General features: G+C 37.0%; 1 protein-coding gene across 4 annotated transcripts in view; it reads left to right on the top strand.

The window, feature by feature from the left end:
• The first annotated feature begins 2,724 nt into the window (after window positions 1-2,724).
• The window catches only part of MACROD2 (mono-ADP ribosylhydrolase 2), a 2,013,670-nt gene continuing 1,998,945 nt past the window's right edge, over window positions 2,725-17,449 (top strand). For all 4 annotated transcript variants that reach the window (XM_057529039.1, XM_057529040.1, XM_057529041.1 and 1 more), the window contains exons 1-2: window positions 2,725-3,026; window positions 8,844-8,960. In XM_057529039.1, the coding sequence (XP_057385022.1) occupies window positions 2,981-3,026; window positions 8,844-8,960 (163 nt within the window). In that variant the 5' untranslated portion in view covers window positions 2,725-2,980. The remainder of the gene's footprint in view (window positions 3,027-8,843; window positions 8,961-17,449) is intronic.

Here is a 17,449-nt window from a genome sequence, read left to right as displayed (position 1 = left end):
GCAGGGGACTGTCCTGTGCATCGTAGGATGCTTAGCAGAATCCTTGGTTTACATTCACTCAATGCCAGTAGCATTTTTCCCTCAGGTGTGACAACCAAAAATGTCTCCAGACATTGCCAATGTCCCCAAGGGAGGCAGAATTGCCCCTGGTTGAGAATTATAGTTATAACTGAAGCCATGAATATGGATGAAATTATTCAAAGAATGAACTCCAAAATGTAATGGCTGAAAAGGAAGACGGGCCAACAAAGGAGGCTCTAAAGGAATGACCAGACAGGAGGAAACTCAAAAGGCTGATGAAATTAAAGGAAAAGAATGCTGTCAGGAGGAATAAGAGGTTAATACTATTAAATGCTGCTGAGAGATCTTGTAAGAGGAAGATTGAAAAATGTCCATTAAATATCACATGAAGGCCATTGATTACCTCAGTAACAGCCGTTTCAGTTTATGTATAGGATAGAACCCAGATTAGAGTGGACTGAAGAGCAGAAAGTGGGATACAAGAAAATTGACACAACATTTTGGAAAGGAGGAAGTTACTTTGGAAAGAACTTCCCTTAGAAGTAGGAGTGTGGGATCACAGGAGGCATTTGTATTTATTTTTATTTTATTTATTTTAACATGGGAGAAACCTGAGAAAGTTTAAAAGTTGATGGATGGTCCCATTTCTTTGAGTCAACATGAGATAAAGGATAATCAGTAATGCAGTGCTTCTAAGAAAGCACGGGTGGGGGACTTCCCTGGCGGCGCAGTGGTTAAGAATCTGCCTGCTAATGCAGGGGACACGGGTTTGAGCCCTGGTCCGGGAAGATCCCACATGCCGCAAGCCCGTGCAACACAACTACTGAGCCTGCGCTCTAGAGCCTGCGAGGCACAACTACTGAACCATGTGGCACAACTACTGAAGCCCGCACGCCTAGCGCCTGTGCTCCGCAACAAGAGAAGCAACCGCAATGAGAAGCTTGCACACCGCAACAAAGAGTAGCCCCCGCTCGCCGCAACTAGAGAAAGCCTGCGCACAGCAACAAAGACCCAATGCAGCCACAAATAATAAATAAATAAACAAATAAATAAATAAATAAACTTATTAAAAAAAAAGAAAGAAAGCACAGGTGGAAGGACTGGCTCTGGGTTGGGGTGGAAACAGCTTCTCTGTTGTAAGCAGAAGAGAAGGTGCCCAGTATAATGCACTTTCCTGCACACCTTACATTTTGCATTTCTAACTAAGGACTCAGTATCTTTCCCGTGAAATCTGAAACTGCTCCTGTATTGCCAAATATTATTAATATTGCTATTTTCCTCAACTATACCGTGAAACACTAGATTCTTTCTCTTTCTTATTCTCTTCCCAAAATCTATTTCATTACCAATTTTTATTGATTCTACCTTGGTAATGTGCCTTAGAGTCCCGCTTTTATTTCCACTGCCAACAAATGAGTGCATATTTTCATTATTAGCTCAAATGTCACTTCCTTCTTGAAGCTTTCCCTATTTCTCTCAAACAAATTTTTATGTACTTCACAGCATTAAAAGAAAAACAGAAGCAGAAACAATGTCAAAATTAACAAAATTATCTTACTATGTTATTAATCATCCTCATGAGAGTGTCCTGTTACTCAAAACATTTCATTCTTTACAATTCTTAAGGGCCCCCCCTTTCTTCCTTTTTTTCCTCTTATTATTAAAACGTGTTCCAAATAATTATTTGCTCTTACACACCTGGCTTAAGTACAACACATATAACACAGCACCCCAATTGTCAAATAAATGTGGATTCACCACATCCACCAAATCAGCGTTGTCTGATATTTAGAAACACCATAAATTTGGGGATGGGGTTACCAAAATTTCTCTAAATTCTAGGTCACCCTACTCCTATGGTGGACTCGAACGGAACCGGGTTTTCAGATCACCTGCAGACTAGCATTGCCCAGATTCAAGCGAGCCCTTTAGACTAGCGCCTTGACTGAAGCAACTGGTGGGGGAATAAAACCGATAAGATAACGGGCTCTGGTTAACACCCACTTTAACTTACTTTGATGTGACTTCTTTCTGTTTCCAGTATAAGGTTCTGGTTGCCCACTACTTCCCGGTTCTTAAACCCTTGAGTAGTTCAGTTTACTTTTGTTCTTTCCAGACTTCACCGGAGTCGAGTGAAATACGTAATTTTTACTACAAGGTCAAGGAGCTGATTGTATATGGTCTGGAACCATTTCCTAATCCTTTCACTTCTTTCGGTTATATTTGCCCACCAAGAGGAAAGCTTCAGATTATCCGGTAAAATCCGTCCAGACGGGGCGGTGACAGTGAAAGTATACAATTCGTGTTGACTCACATCTCCTCCCACTTCCACTTCTTCCAGGCCCTGAGGCAGCTTTTCCCAGTCAGCGCGCAATCACCTGGTGCACCTGGCCCTTCCTGTAGGCCACGCCCTCGGGTTTTCCCAGCGCCTCACGGTGCTCCCGCGGGGCCTCTCCACGCCCCGCCCCACGCCCCGCCCCACTCGTGAGCCACCTCCAGCCCCCTCGAGCCCTGGCTCCGCCCCCTACAGCTCCCCAACGTCCTCGGCGTCGGGCCCGAGCCTGCGCCTGCGCGTGCGCCCTGGGGCCGAAGTCGGGGCGCGCGGTAGCTGGAACGCGGAGAGCGGCGGGCGGTGCAGCCAATGGGAGGCGGCGCTGGCTAGCGGCTGGGAGGCGGGGCTTGCGCGGGTGTTAGGTTAGCGCGAGGCGTGACCTAGTTGACAGGCTCTGAGGTGCTGCTGTGGTGGCGGCCGCGGGGCTGAGGCGGGTGGCAGCCGGAACCGAGTGCGTGCTGAGGGAGGAGGGCGGCGACTGGAGAGCGACGAGCGGCGCGGGACCCGGAGTCTCTTCCACTTTTTCCTTCCCGAGCGCCCCCTCCCACCCCTCCTACTCCGCATACACCCTGTTTGCCCGTGAGCCTGGGGAACTTGCAGCTTAAAGCCAGCCACCCCCACAGCAACATGTACCCCAGCAACAAGAAGAAAAAGGTGTGGAGAGAGGAGAAAGGTAACCGACCCGTCGAGTCCCGGGGGGCGGGGGTGGGGTGGGGTGGGGACGGGAGTCAGGGCTGTGTGTGCCGCGGCGCCCTCCGCCCCGCTCCCGCCTCGCGCCCGGCTGGCCGGTGCCGCCTCCCTGGCGCCGCCTCCTTGGCGGGTCCGTGTGTACACACGCGCGTACGCGCGCGCACGCCGGCGTGCACGCGCCGCCCCCGGGTACCTGCCGCTAGCGCACGTGTGGGGCGCACGCCCCTCTCTGCCGCCTTTCGCGCCCGGTCACCTTCGCCCCGCTAGCGGCGCGGCCCGCCGCGCGGCGGCCCGCGGGCTCCGTACAACTTGTTCAGGCCCCCGCAGTCTGTCCCTGGACCCCAGCTGGGACTTTCGGACTCCCGGCCCGGGTGTCCCGCGGATACGTGCTCGCCAGCTGGCAACCCGGCTGCAGCTGCTGCTGCTGCTGCTCCGCGCCCGCCGAGCCTCAGACGTTCACCCCTCGCCTCTGTCCCCTGTCTCCTGCCCATCCGCTGGCTGGGCGTCACCACCTTCGGGTGTTCAGCCAGGGCCCCTGCTTCTGCGCCGCAGTGTGACTTTTGGAACCTGGGTCTCTGGGGGAACCTAAAACGAGCGGGTCTTGTCCGCGAGGCTAAGTGCAGTCAGAGAATGGGCTTTTCTCTGCAGTGACTTCCTCTAGATTCCATCCCCATTCATAGTCTGAAGTTGCTCCGAGTAAGAGTGTGAGACTGATGTCGCTCTCTGTGAATGAGCCCATCCCTGAGTTTCCTGCAGATCAAAGCTTATCCAGATCAGCCAGGTTGACGGTGACGCTGATGTCGATGAGACACAGAGGTGTGCGACCCAACCCTCTTTTCTCCATCTCCCTCCCTGTTTTTCTCTGGCATCATAGTTAGGTAACATTCCAAGGTAAAACTTGAGTCTCTGTAGTTTTTTCTTTTCTTTTCTTTTCTTTCTTTCTTTTTCTTTCTTTCTTTCTTCTTTCTCCTTCCTTCCTTCCTTCCTTACTTCCTTTTATCTTTCCTTTTTTTTTCTTTTTTTAAAAAAAATTCTTTAGCAGCTGATTGTACAGAAATGTAGTAAAAAGTATTCTCATTGCTACTGCTGTGTATCCGGAGTGAGGTCGAGTGAGGGAAGTGCAAATCTCTCCTAAGTATCTCATCTTTTTTATAGAACAAGGATAAAGGGGCGACTAGAGTGAAAGTTAATTTCCTTGATAATAGTTCTTTAAAATCTGTGGATTCTTATTGCAACTGCTGTTCTTTATAAATAAGGCCAAACAGTGGATGAAAGAAAGGGAATGAATATGGGAAAAAAAATCCTTTATGTAGGGGCCTACTTAAAACAATGCATGAGGAAGGGGATGAGGAGGGACTTTTTTTCACATTAACTACTGGGAAGATTTAACATAGTATAACTGAATGACCCAATTAAAATGGTCTTTAAATGTTGACAGACTGTATGCCATTTAATTATGTTTTAATGATTATGGACATATATAGAACTAAATTTTGGTGTCGCAAAACAAATGTTGTTGAGAATAATAGGCTGATATATAAAGTAGCGTAAAATAGTTTTGCTTTGTTTTCGCAATAGAAGTTATTTGAGTTTCAACAAGGATTCACCTTGTAAGCACTGAAAAATCTTTTATGCCCATTTTTATTGATGGTCTTGAAATGTTAGGTTTGTATTATTGATAATAATGAAGGCAAAATAGTGGAAAACATGGAGATTGTTTTCAATACATGAATAATTGATGAAATTATAGTGATTACTTAAGAACTATTATATTTTTCTGTCATAATAATGTTCCTAAAGTAACAATGTTGTAATGGTTCCTTCATTTAACATCTACACTGTTGGACTTTCATAAGCAAGCATTTTTAAAACTTTAATGTCTTGATTTTTTTTTCTTCTTTTACTTCTAATAATAGGGGAAAATATTACCAAATTAATATTATCTAAACAGAGAAGCAAATGCACAATTAAAGAAGGCAGTTAACAAAGTAAATTTTTCTCTTGTCCAAAACTAACCTATTTTTGCATTAAAAGAGAAAGTTATTGTGACTTGAAGACTTTTTAGAGTAAGTGTCAGCGTCTTATCAGGATATCTATTTTTGGAATATTTAGTAAAGTATAATATTGTAAATCAACTATACTTCAATAAACATATATATATACATATGTTATACCATCAAGAAGGAGGTGAGGATTTCCAGGACAGTAGTTAGTATTAAGAAGCTGATGGAAAGCGTGACCTTTTTCTGAATTGTACTGGAGAGGGTGGTATCATATTTTTGTAACTGTTATTTAAATCTGAAGGAAGGCTTACCCACCTCATTGAAATGTCAAGGCATTCTGTAAACATATTTTAACTCAGTATACCATCTAATAAGTACATCTGCAAAGGTGAAACATTCTTTAAGGAAAAGTTTTGTGTAAAGTTGAAGAAACTATATATATGACTGTGCCCCCCAGTATGTTTCATCGTTTAAATAACTAAGGAATTCTCAAGTCCACGGTTAAATAAACGGTGTTGATTTAATATTTTGTGCCCTAATTCAAAACCACTCAATGTGTATTATCATTTCAAGTACTGAAAGTTAAATTATCTCAGTGTTTTACCTTATTGTCTTATTATTCATCTTGTTTTTTTCCTAAGTGTCCACACTTAAACTTTTAAGTAAATGGAATGACAGAGGCCAGGTTGCATTCCCATATGTACTTCTGACACTTACTGAAAGTACAAGTTGCTCCGTAATATCTTTCACCCTGATCGTTGATATTGCCGTATTTCCATATTAGTGATCTGAGCTTTTTCAGTAGTGCTTTGGTAAACACTAGTCATCACTTTTCCTCCTCTGTGTGATTATTTCAAATTTGCCATTCTCTTCAAGTTTCCTATTTCATTAAGACCTTAAGTTCCTATACAAAACAGATGACATTGCCTTTTAATTCATGGAGAAAATACATGTCATATAACATGAACAGCCCTAACACTTTCCTCCGTAGTCTCTTTTGTTTCTTTACATGTCTGTTGTTCTTTCAGCTTTCTTCCTTTTTTAGAGGAAGCACTTTTCATCTTTGTTTCTAAGGATTAACCCCTCTGCTTGTGCCCTTTATCTCATCTGTATTATTTGATATCTTGTACTATCATTTATTCTCTTTTGGGTATGTTTAGTTTCTCAGTGTCTTTGAGTTCCTCTCCTCATCCTATAACAACGATCAAGGAAGGTAGCCTTCCTTCCACAGGGCTTCACCTTGGAGTTGCTGTTCTCACTTTCCTTCTTTTCCTCGGTCCCTTAAATTCTCCTGGATCTCAAGTTATGCTCCAAGGAAACTAATGTTCCTAAAATCATTCAGTAATAACAATGATGATGGTACTAATATAAAAATAGTTACTATTTGAGTCCTGTTTGTGTGCCCAGCACTATTTTAAGTAACTTACTTGGATTATCTCATTTAATTCTCACAACAACCCTGTGAGGTAGTGTATTTTAAGGTCAAGAGCTTAGAACACCATTTGCCTGGGTTTGAATCCTAGTTGTACTGCTTACTAGCTGTGGAACCTTAGGTAAGTTATTCAACCTCTCTGTCTTAGTTGCCTCATCTGTAAGTTGGGAATAATACCTACCAACTACCTGAAAAAGAAACTGAGCCAGCCATAGAGAGATTAAGTAATACAAGATCACATAGATTTACATGATTTGGTGTTAGAATCCACACAGCTCTGTTAACCATTTTGTTCTCTTTCCAGTGTTGTTCTTGACCCAGTTGATAAAAAGCAATGGCTTATTAATTTTCATTCTTTCTGATCTTCCTGTAGCAATTGACAAGATTTCCCCTTTTCTCCTCATTAAAACTCTTTTCTCTGCTGGTTTCCACGTCAGTGGGACCCTGATTCACCTTGTACCCTCAGTGACATCTAAGTTTTATTTCATGTTTTTTCCTCTTTGTGTTCACTCCCTAAATGTTGTTTGTTTGAGGTTTGGTCCCCTGTCTTACCCTCCCCAATGAATTTCCTGTAGGCCTAGAATTTTAGGTTATAATTTCCAAATCTCTAGGCTAGATCTTTCCTGAGTTCCAGATTCTTGTTTTCAACTTGAATGGCCTAGGCATCTTAAATTCAATATAGTGTTGAGTATTGTAGTATTGTGATTTGAATATATCACATCCGATGAAAATTTTTTTTTTTGATCTCCTGTTGTGGCTGAAGAAAAGCCAGTTCTAGGAGCAGGGAGAAATGTTGGTTGCCCAACATTTTTTCACTTGTGCTTACCTTAATACTTTCTGCAGTTTATTTCTGTGAAAGAATCTTTTAAAGTGATTATTTTATGAGGGTTAGATTACCTAAAACTAGATACTGTCCTTAAATCCATTCATCTAAACTACAGTACTTTGTAATATGCTGAAAGAGAATTGGAGAGTGAGAGTATGACTGTCAATTGCTCTACTTGTGGCGACCTTTGGTAAATATATGATACATGACAGCTGACATACAGAATGAGTGAGGTTGCCAGTGTCAGTTTATATATTGAATATTAGAAAATCTTAATTTATTTGTAAATAAACCTAATTTATTTCCTTAGGTTAGAAATAAATAGAATTTTTTAGTTTTTTTCCCCAGTATCCTAGTGGATCATTTTATGTACCTTCTAGGATATGAATAGTTAACTTTGAATATTAGTGGTGTACTTTATAGAATAAGATTAAGCGGCTCGGCATAGTATACAGATTCCTGTACATTTTTGTTTTAATTTATGTTTCTAGTTACTTTTCAATTCTGTGGCCACTTTCCCTCCTCGTAACATATCTTGCAGCTTCATTAAACTATTCGTATCTCCTTATCTTTGTTTACATTGCTCTACTAGTCTGAAATATCCTTATTTCTTACCTCTTCATGGCAGAATTCTACCTGTCCTTCAGGAACGAGCATACATGTCACCTCCTTTGGGGAGCTTTTCTTGAGAAGGTAGTACAGTGTAGTGGCTAACGGTATAGGCTATAGTTTTTTACTAATGGAGATATCTGAGTGGATTTTAATGGAAAGCTCTCTTGCTTTGGACAAACTACTGAACTTTGATGTGCTTCATTTCCCTATCTGCAAAATCAGGATAATAATGCTATCAGTTTTGCTGAGTGTTGGGAAGATTATTTTAATAAAATTATACATGTGAAGTACCTGGCACACAGTGCGTTCTTTATAAACAACATCAACTATTGTTACTTCTAAGTGTTTAAGATGTTTTAATCTTATAATCAAGATTTATACTTAAGTATTGTTTATATCACCTCCACAATGGTATTATTAATTGAAAGGGCACTTTTATTGTTGATGGCATTGTAGAATTAAGGAAATATCTTGGTGGCTGCTTTTCTTGTGCTGTTAGCATTTGTACTTATTTGTCTTAAGATTTTGTATTTTATTTATGTAGCTATTATTTTTTATCTTATCCGTATCCTCTTTTGTCTTGTGAACTCCTCAAAGTTAAAGGTCACCTTTGTACCTGCAGTGTATAAACATATCACCTGGCACATAGCAGACTGTCAGTAGATGTTTGAAAGAGTTTACTTCTTTCTTGGACTATCACAAGAATGTCTTCCTCATCAGGCTTAGATCTTATTTTTCCCCCTACTAATATAGTATTAATTTGACACCTTTTAACACTCAAATACGGAGTCATTAGATTTGATTTTGGTATTCTTCAAGCCCACACCAATTCTTTGGTTAGTTTAACGTGGTTAATATTTAAATTGTAAAATAATTTCTGAACTTAAAAGTTAAATACAAATGGAGATTCTGCTTTTATTTTGCAAGAACGTTTGCTGAAGATGACCGTAGAGGAGAGACGCAAAGAATACCTAAGGGACTATGTTCCCTTGAACACCATCCCGTCATGGAAAGAGGAGATGAAGGGCAAGAGCCAAAATGATGGTAAGTTTCTCAGAACATTTTTCAGGTAGATACTGTTCTCATTTATTTATGACTTCTGCAGGACAATTGTTGATAGAATTGAATACCTGGCATTTAATAAAGAGATGTCATTTTTGCTATATGAAATAATTGGTTGTCATTTAATTGCTTTTAGCAATCTACTCTGTGTTATTTAAATTTAAGAAATTATTTTAACATAATTCATGTTTGGAGGTATACCACATTTATGTTATGGTACTATTTTATAGATACTTTTAAAAAACTTCTGCAGTAGTTGTTGGAGCAAATGATATTAAGGATATGTTGCTTTAGTGAGATGGCCTTTTGAGTTTGTTTTGATTTGGTTCATATATATTGCATTTCTTCAAGTTATTTTCAGGATTGGATACAGTTGAAAGATAGTATATTAGGAAGAATAGAGAAAAACCAAATAACATTTCACATAATTTAAAGAAGAGTATATATTTTGTATGATGTGCTATTGGTAAAGTATTTGTATGGTAAAATTTACTCACTCAAAGTTTTTATGGTTTGATGAGACTCTAGATAGTTTGACAGAAAATATATGTGTTAGTATATAAATGAACTGTTAAGTATTGAAAAGGTATATGGAAACAGTTATAAAAACAACATAATAGATTTAATAGAAGTTTAATATGTTATCTTTGAATGAACACTCATTTGTGTTAATAGTCTGAATGTGAAATTTAAGAAGAAACAGGGTGCTTTTTAGGATACATAAATGTTTCAAAAGAAAGATAGTTTTATGAAAGGGACTGAGGACATTCTAATTTCACAGGTTGTGATCTTAGATTGGTGGAACTGTAGAGTATACTATGGACCCAGAACAAGAAGACTAGCATGGAATTCCTATGGACAAAATCTGTGGGAAACAGCAGCCAAATTAGACTTTGGTGTCTGTGAAGAGAACATGCTTATCTGAGTGTTTGGGCTTTAGAGAGAATTTTGTTTTTCTGGGAAAGCAAAGCCTGTGAGTTCTTTTAGAGCTAACTCTGCCTGGAAAAATGTGTGACCTTGGGCAAATGAGGTAGTGGCTCTATCCCAGATTCTATTGGGGTCACTGAACAAGCTGATTGGGATGTACACATCTGACCTGCTTGCCCAGTGTCTTCAGTAAATGCAGTTGTTTTAGTAATGGGCTAATTAAGACATCATTGAGAGAAGGTAGTGCTGTGTAATGAAAAGAATATAAATCAAAAGGACAGATTTCTGGGCCTTGACTGAACTAGGGCCATATGCCTCTTCATGGTTGGGTCTGTTATTTATTCTTTAGTTTATGAGAAACTGATATTGAATACTTCAGCTCCACTTTTTGTGGCAAGTGAATCTCTCTTTCACTTGTGCTTCATTCATCTGATTTTCTTTCTTCATTGCTATTGTAGGTGGTCAGTTTTCTAAGGATGCAATACCTGATGATCATCTTTAACAAATTTTGCCTCCTGAAATAGAGGTAGATTTCTGTTGCTGGCAGAATAATTGAAAAAGCAATAGTGATACCCAGGCTGCATTGCCCAGTGTTCTGCTCATCTCTGTGTAGAGGCTTGGCCTTTATGTTGGTTGCTTCTATTTGAATATTCAGCACGTGGGAGTGTAGGGTTGAACTGGGTTGTTAGAGAATTCGGAGTTGGATATTTTCAGAGATAACCACAGACCAAAATATTTCTGCCTAATCAGAGACGATACATTGAGTAACACCTCACATTGTTATTCCCTAACAAGAGTCTGTGTATTTAATCCTTTCTCCCAATATGAGCTTTACAGTGGTTTACAACTGCTCTCTGTATTTCGTTTCTTTCCTTCATATTTTTTTGAACTTGAAAGTTCTTCATGAAGAACTAGGTGGTGTACTCAAAATTGTGTTTCTATTAAACAATGTCTTATTTCCATCTAATGTTACTTGCTTCTCTCTATTGTGACCTGGAAATTGGTGACTGGTCTCTTCTTTTTTTCATGAAATAGAATGACTCATTCTATAATTAATATCTGTTAATTTCTTTGTGTTATATATATATTTCATAGTGCTTTCTTGCAGCATTACCTACCCAGTGCTCAATTACACTAAAATAATAGTCAAGAGAGTTTTAGTATTTTATTAGTTTGAAAGACCCTTTAAAAATATAAATCTTTAAAAAATAATAAAGGACAATTGTAAAGTTATATTTTTATATTTTATTTCGAAGTGTTTAAGCCACTGCTTATAAATGTATATGTATATAAATAGGTATTGATATTTATAATAGTTTAATCTTTTAAGTATGAGATTTCAAACTAAGTTTTAAAAGAAGTCTGTTTATAATTCTGTCATATAGTTTCTGATTTGTAGGAAAGGAATAGTATTTATTGGGCTAGCACAACATGCCAATTTTAAATTTAGTAGTTTATCATTATTACCTATGTTTTTATAGAAGGCCATGTGTCATGGCCTTGATATTCATGACTACATGGAACATTCTCAAGCTACTGTTTAATAAGTTTTTTTCTTAACTTTGCTCAGTTTTCTTTTACTTTAATTAAATGCTTCTTGTTATTTTATTGTAACAAAGTTAAATAATAACGAGAGTAGTAGCCAGATGTATTTGTCATAATTTTAATTTTAAGCTGTCTTAACAAAAGGAAACCAAAAATTGCCAAATAATATAAAAATCAATGTGCAGAAAAGAGGAAGCAAGTAGATAATATTTTTATTTTGATTTACTACTTTCTTAATATTGGAGAACTAGGGATCAGCAGAGGAAAGAATGGGAGGTGATTACCAAAAAAAACCCCATTTGCTTATCGTTCATGTTTATATTTGTCAACTACTATTAGTAAATCTCTGGAATTATATGCTTCTAATTACTTCTTCCTCTGTGTTAGCAATTCTGTAATAATTCTATTTCATTTGTCAGTTGCTGTGTTGTAGGGAATTTTAAAATGCTTGTCTCTCTATTGTATCTGTGTCTCTAGCAACTGGAATAGTGCCTCATGTGTAGGTGGGCTCAATCAGTATGTTACATAAGTATGCCTCAGAGGTTACAGTCTACAATGGACAATTCTTTTTTCTTTATTTTTTTTAAAACTTTAAAATGAGCATTTAAAAACATATATAAAAATAGAATACTGTAATGAACCTTTCTGTGCCCACCACCCAGTTTCAACAGTTAATGATGGTCAGTTTTATTTCATGTATATCAGTGCTCCCTGCACCTTTCTGCCAGACTGTTTCAAAGCAATTCCTGTATATCTTATCAACTTTATCTGTAAATATATGTATGTGTGCCTATGCATGCATCTCTAAAAAGGTAGGGACACTTTTTTGTTGTTTTAATATAGCCACAGCACTCTCACATCAGAAAATTAATTCTTTAATGTAATTAAATGTCCAATTAGTATTCACATTTTTCTCATTGTCTAATAAAGAGTCTTGCTTTTTTGTACAGTTGGTTTGCTTGAGTCAAGATCTAATAAACAAGGTTCACATACTGATATATTTCTTACATCTCTTTTAATCTATAGTTTTTTCTCTTTCTGTCCTTTTTCCCTCTTGTAATTTATCTGTTGAATAAAGTAAGTTATTTGTCTCACAGAATTTTTCACATTTTGGATTTTGCTCATTGCATCTTTGTTGTGTCATTTAGCGTGTTCCTCCGTCCCCCTATGTTTCTTATGAGCTGGTAGTTAAATTCAGAGGCCTGATCAGACTTGGGTTTAATTCTTTTTGAAAGAATACTTTATAGATTATTGTACCTTCTTTTTGCATGATGTCTGGTGATTGCTCTCTGTGGTGATAAGACTGATCGCTAGGTTCAGTTACTGTCGGTCTAATCCATTCTTTGTAAAGTTCCCTATCAACTTTTTCCCTCATGAATTTAGCAGCCATTGATGATTGATCCATTATTTTATTAGGGGTTGCAAAATAGTGTTATCCTAATTTTATCATTCCTCCTTTGTTTATTAGTTGGACTTCTGTAAAAACTTTTCCTTATCAACTTTTTTTGTTTTCATGCAGTATAGTTTATACAGAAAAGGCAGAATAAATGCTAGATTTCCTTTTATTTACCAGCTTTCGGATTGAGTTGGTTTCCTGAAATCCTCCAAAAGTAGCCAGAGAGTCCTTTCTCTTTAAGTTTTGACTGGCATTTTGAATCTTTCTCTTCCTCTTTCCCCATTCCTCCTCCCCCCACATGCGTTAAATGGGAATACCTCATTTAAAGTATAGTGCCTGTACAAATACATACAATCACTAAAATGTAGTCCTAGGATATAGTAGAAAGGCAAAGATAGATACAGATATATCAGTGGATGGATGGATATGATAGAAGGATGGCATTGCTTCTTTGTAGGGACAGAAGTTCATTTCTCAGGTTTACTTGTTATGTGTTCTGTTCTCTTTTGCTACTTTCCACGCTGAGGTTCTATTAGAATACCACTCAGAGAAGCATGATTTTGCCATGCTTACGCTAATTTTCTCTTACTGGTTGGTATCAGAGAAAATAGCTATAGCTGTAAGTTTAGATTGACTGTGAATCTATACTTTTAATGTTTATATGGAACAGTAAGGGATGAAAAATATAATAAATGATGAAGGTGAGTTAAGTGGAAACTATAAAACTATTTTATTCAGGTATGACAAAATATTAAAAGGGTCACTTAGAAAGAAACTTCATATTTCATATCTTATATGTAATATTCAAATCTGATTTATAGGTCATTTGAAAACACTTAACTAGGAAAATCTGAACTGTGAAGTCTTTGTAAGTCTGAATTTCCATTTTTTGAGGTGTATAGAAATATTTTGAGATATTTGGGTTGACTAGGGGCATGTGTGTAAACTTTGTTTCTTTTGGTTAACTTAGAAGCTCAGCCTCTTTTGGTCTCTTAAACTAATTTCTACTTTTAAATGATTTTCATAAGAGGTGATGGCTGACCAAAGAAATATAAGTTAAGTCCAAATTGCTGAGTCTCTCCATCACATTGAGATCTTATTTCAGTGTGGGTTTTGAATTTTGTTATATTTTACCTATATCCTAGGTTGAATATTGATATTCAGAAATCATCAAAGAAAGAGTATCTTAATCATATTTCAATCCCAGTGCATAGTCCAGTATTTTTATCCTTAGTAAATTAGCAGTAACTATTTTTTGAATGTTAGTATGTTTATTAATTACCAGGAATGAGGAAATAAGAATATAATTATGTTGCTGAATATTATATGGAGAGGGGTAAGGGACCATATGGTAAAACAAATTTAAAAATTCTAATAACTATGATGAGGTGGGCTTTGCCGCAGATTTTTAAACTATATTAACTGCATTATTTTATTAAATATTTAATGTTGTTGGTTGGAAGACAGGCCACAATTTAAAATGACTGAATAGTTAGGAAAATGGTATTTATAACAGGATGGAATTCAGTAGGCTTATAAAAATTGGAAAGGAATGTTTCCTATTATAGTCTTTTGATATTGATCCCTTTTTATATTATTTTCAGTTTGACCACTATACTTTAAAAGTAAAATAATCTGTAGAAGCAGAAGAAAGCTCAGAGCAAAACATCTCAACTTTTTAGATACAAGTCATTTATTTTCAGCGGGTGGTGATTTTTTTCCCCCACTTGTATGATCTTCAAATGAATTTAATTAAAAAAACAGAAAGCTATTTTTGCCTCAAGTAACTTAAGACCACTCTAGCTTATTCTTCAAACAATTATTTGTGAAGTTTCCATTACCTGTAAAAATGTTGCACAAGTAGAACTTATATTAGAAACAGACATTTTTCACTCCAAAAGTGAAAAGTAGACTAGGATAAAGACTAAAATCCTAAATGACCTGAATTCTTCTATGATCTGGCCCCTCTTCTTTTTGGCTTCTTATTATATCACTCCCTTTCTTGGTCTCTGCATCTAGCCACACTGTCCTTTCTCTTTCTGGAATGTATTGTGCTCCTTCCCACTACTGGGTCTTTATCTGGTTGTTTTTATCTCCATGTCCTTGTTAATTTTTCTCAGCTTTCAGTTCCCAGCTTGAAACCCTTCTATTCTGTCTGGAGTCTTCGCTGAACCCTTACTTTGGAACAGTTTCCTGTATTAAATACTTTCATACAGCTATGATCCTTTTCATACTGCATTAATATCAGTTTGTTTTTAATGTACTCAATCATAGGGTTATCTGATCAAGATCTATCTCCTTATAAGATTAATTACTGTGAACATAGGGACCATGTTGTCTGTCTTAACTCTCCTTTATATCTCTGGCATCTAGCATTATGCTTGGTGCACAGTAGATATTCAGTAAGTATTTGTTGTGTGAATTGAATAAATGATAAACTATTTGCCTGATGGTATTTCATGCATTATTTTCTGTCTTCCCACATTTTCTTCACTGTATTGTAAAGATTCACGTGGGAATAATGGGTTTAGAAATTAATCCAGTTGCTTTTTAATGTAGGTAATAAATAACTTTGTATCTCTGTAATATAAGGTTGGTTTTATTGTTTTAAAAGTTAGATAGCCTAATGATAAATTACAATTAAGATTTTACAGAACTACTATATAGATATTTAACTAGTTGACACAAGGATGAGAATTTATGTGTATTCATCAGCATTGTGTATTATTATTTATAGTACTTAGTAACTAAACGTTATTTCAATTTCTGTGAACTTAAATGTCAACAGAACTTAAGTTAAATGAGTGTAAATGTAGAAACTTAAGCCTATTATATAATAAGATTTTAAAGTGTAGAAAAATCTTAAGTTATTACCATTGTAAATGCACTTACTTTGGCATTATTGATTCTTGACACATAAAACAACTGTAAGAAATTGTATTAGTATTATATCCTGTTTAAGCCCTTTACTGAGTTAGCTGGTTTGCTTCAAAAAAGAACTTGGCTACAGATAAAGAATTTGGTTTCCCATGGAAGAATTAGGCTAAGTAAGAGAATTTTGAGAATAAATAGCGTTCACTCTAATGTATAAAAATATTAAAAATTTTTGTGTAATGATATTTTGTGTGAAGTTGTGAACATTGGTTTAGGCAAACATTTGTGAAGTAAGGTTAACTTCTAAAATAGAGAAAAAAGAATATGAAGAAAAGAACATATAGTGATTCATAATTCACTGCATGGTTTTGTTTTTCCTCTGCCTTTATCTCTCTCTTGGTCTTTTAAACTGTTTTCCAACACTATTTTAACAACACATAAATAAGTTTTATCGTACATTGCATCATGTACCAAGTGCTATGTAAATTGTCCTTGTATTTAAGCTTGTTTTTAAAATAATGTAGAAACAAAAATCAAACATCTTTTTTTTTTTGATACATATCAAGATGACCCAGTGTTGAAAACGCAAGATGAGAAGTTCTTTCTGTGTTATTTTGTTAAGTCTGTAACTTCACCACAGATTGTGTTAGTTTTCTTTTTAACCCATTCAATGAATTATACTAGAAAATATGGTTTTACTTAAATACATTTTGGTCAGTGCAGACAGATACTTTGAGATAGGTTATAGACTGGTGGTAGCCAAAGCCAACCTTTTCCTTTCTCCCTACCCCCATCCCCACCTTGATTGTCTTTCTGTATAAAAGAATCTTTATAAAGTCTTTGTCATCTTTTTTCAAATATTTAGTTGTTACATTTTCATGTAAGTATTCAAAACAAGTATTTGAATATAGTTTACTGTTTTATTGAAGCCTTTGATTTAGAACCAAGTTGAGAATTACTGATGAAACAAGTAACAAATATAGATAATAAAGTTCAATAAAAGTCCATATGCCTGGCCATATGCATGCCAGGGCAGAAGATACATGAACCTTTGGAGGTTTGGAAATATTATGGTTTAGTTTGGTCTAGGTCCAGGGCGAGCCATGGATTTCAGATTGCTAGTTGTTCCCTAGAGATTGGATTAGGATATATTCAGTTTTTTAAGAATCCAGACTATCCCAACATAGAGGTGAGTCTCGCATTAAACTTAGATTTGAGATTGTGTCTGCCATATGAAAATAACAGAGTTAGAGATTTTCCAAATTTTATACTTCTCCTGTATTAGTGATTCTGTTGGGGTAAAAACTTTCAGGGTTTTGTTTTGTTTTGTTTATTTCTGTATAAGTTGAGGCTTACTGTTATATACCCATCAGGTGTGTAATAATGGGAGTGATTTTTATTATTTTGATAAGTATATGTATCTTCTATGTTAACTCTGGGAATGCACAGGTTTTGGGATTAAACGTGTCTGTCATCAAATCCCGATTCTGCTGTTATATACCCTAGTCAAAGAACCTGTGACCTCCCTAAACTTGTCTCCTCATATGTTAGTTACCCCATTGGGGCTGTTTGTTTTTCCTTCTTAAGGTTGTGAGGAGAACTAATTGAGAGAGGACATCAGCGCATCTACATAGCTCCAAAGCCTTCTCTTATTATAGAATGCACCTTCCTCTTGCATGAAACTTCTTGTGACTCCTACTCATATCTGTGCTCATAGCCAGTGTATAAT

Source organism: Balaenoptera acutorostrata, chromosome 15, assembly GCF_949987535.1.
Source record: "Balaenoptera acutorostrata chromosome 15, mBalAcu1.1, whole genome shotgun sequence".
Lineage (NCBI taxonomy): Eukaryota > Metazoa > Chordata > Mammalia > Artiodactyla > Balaenopteridae > Balaenoptera > Balaenoptera acutorostrata.
Note: the sequence above shows the minus strand (reverse complement) of the source record. Positions and strands in the feature narration are given on the sequence as shown.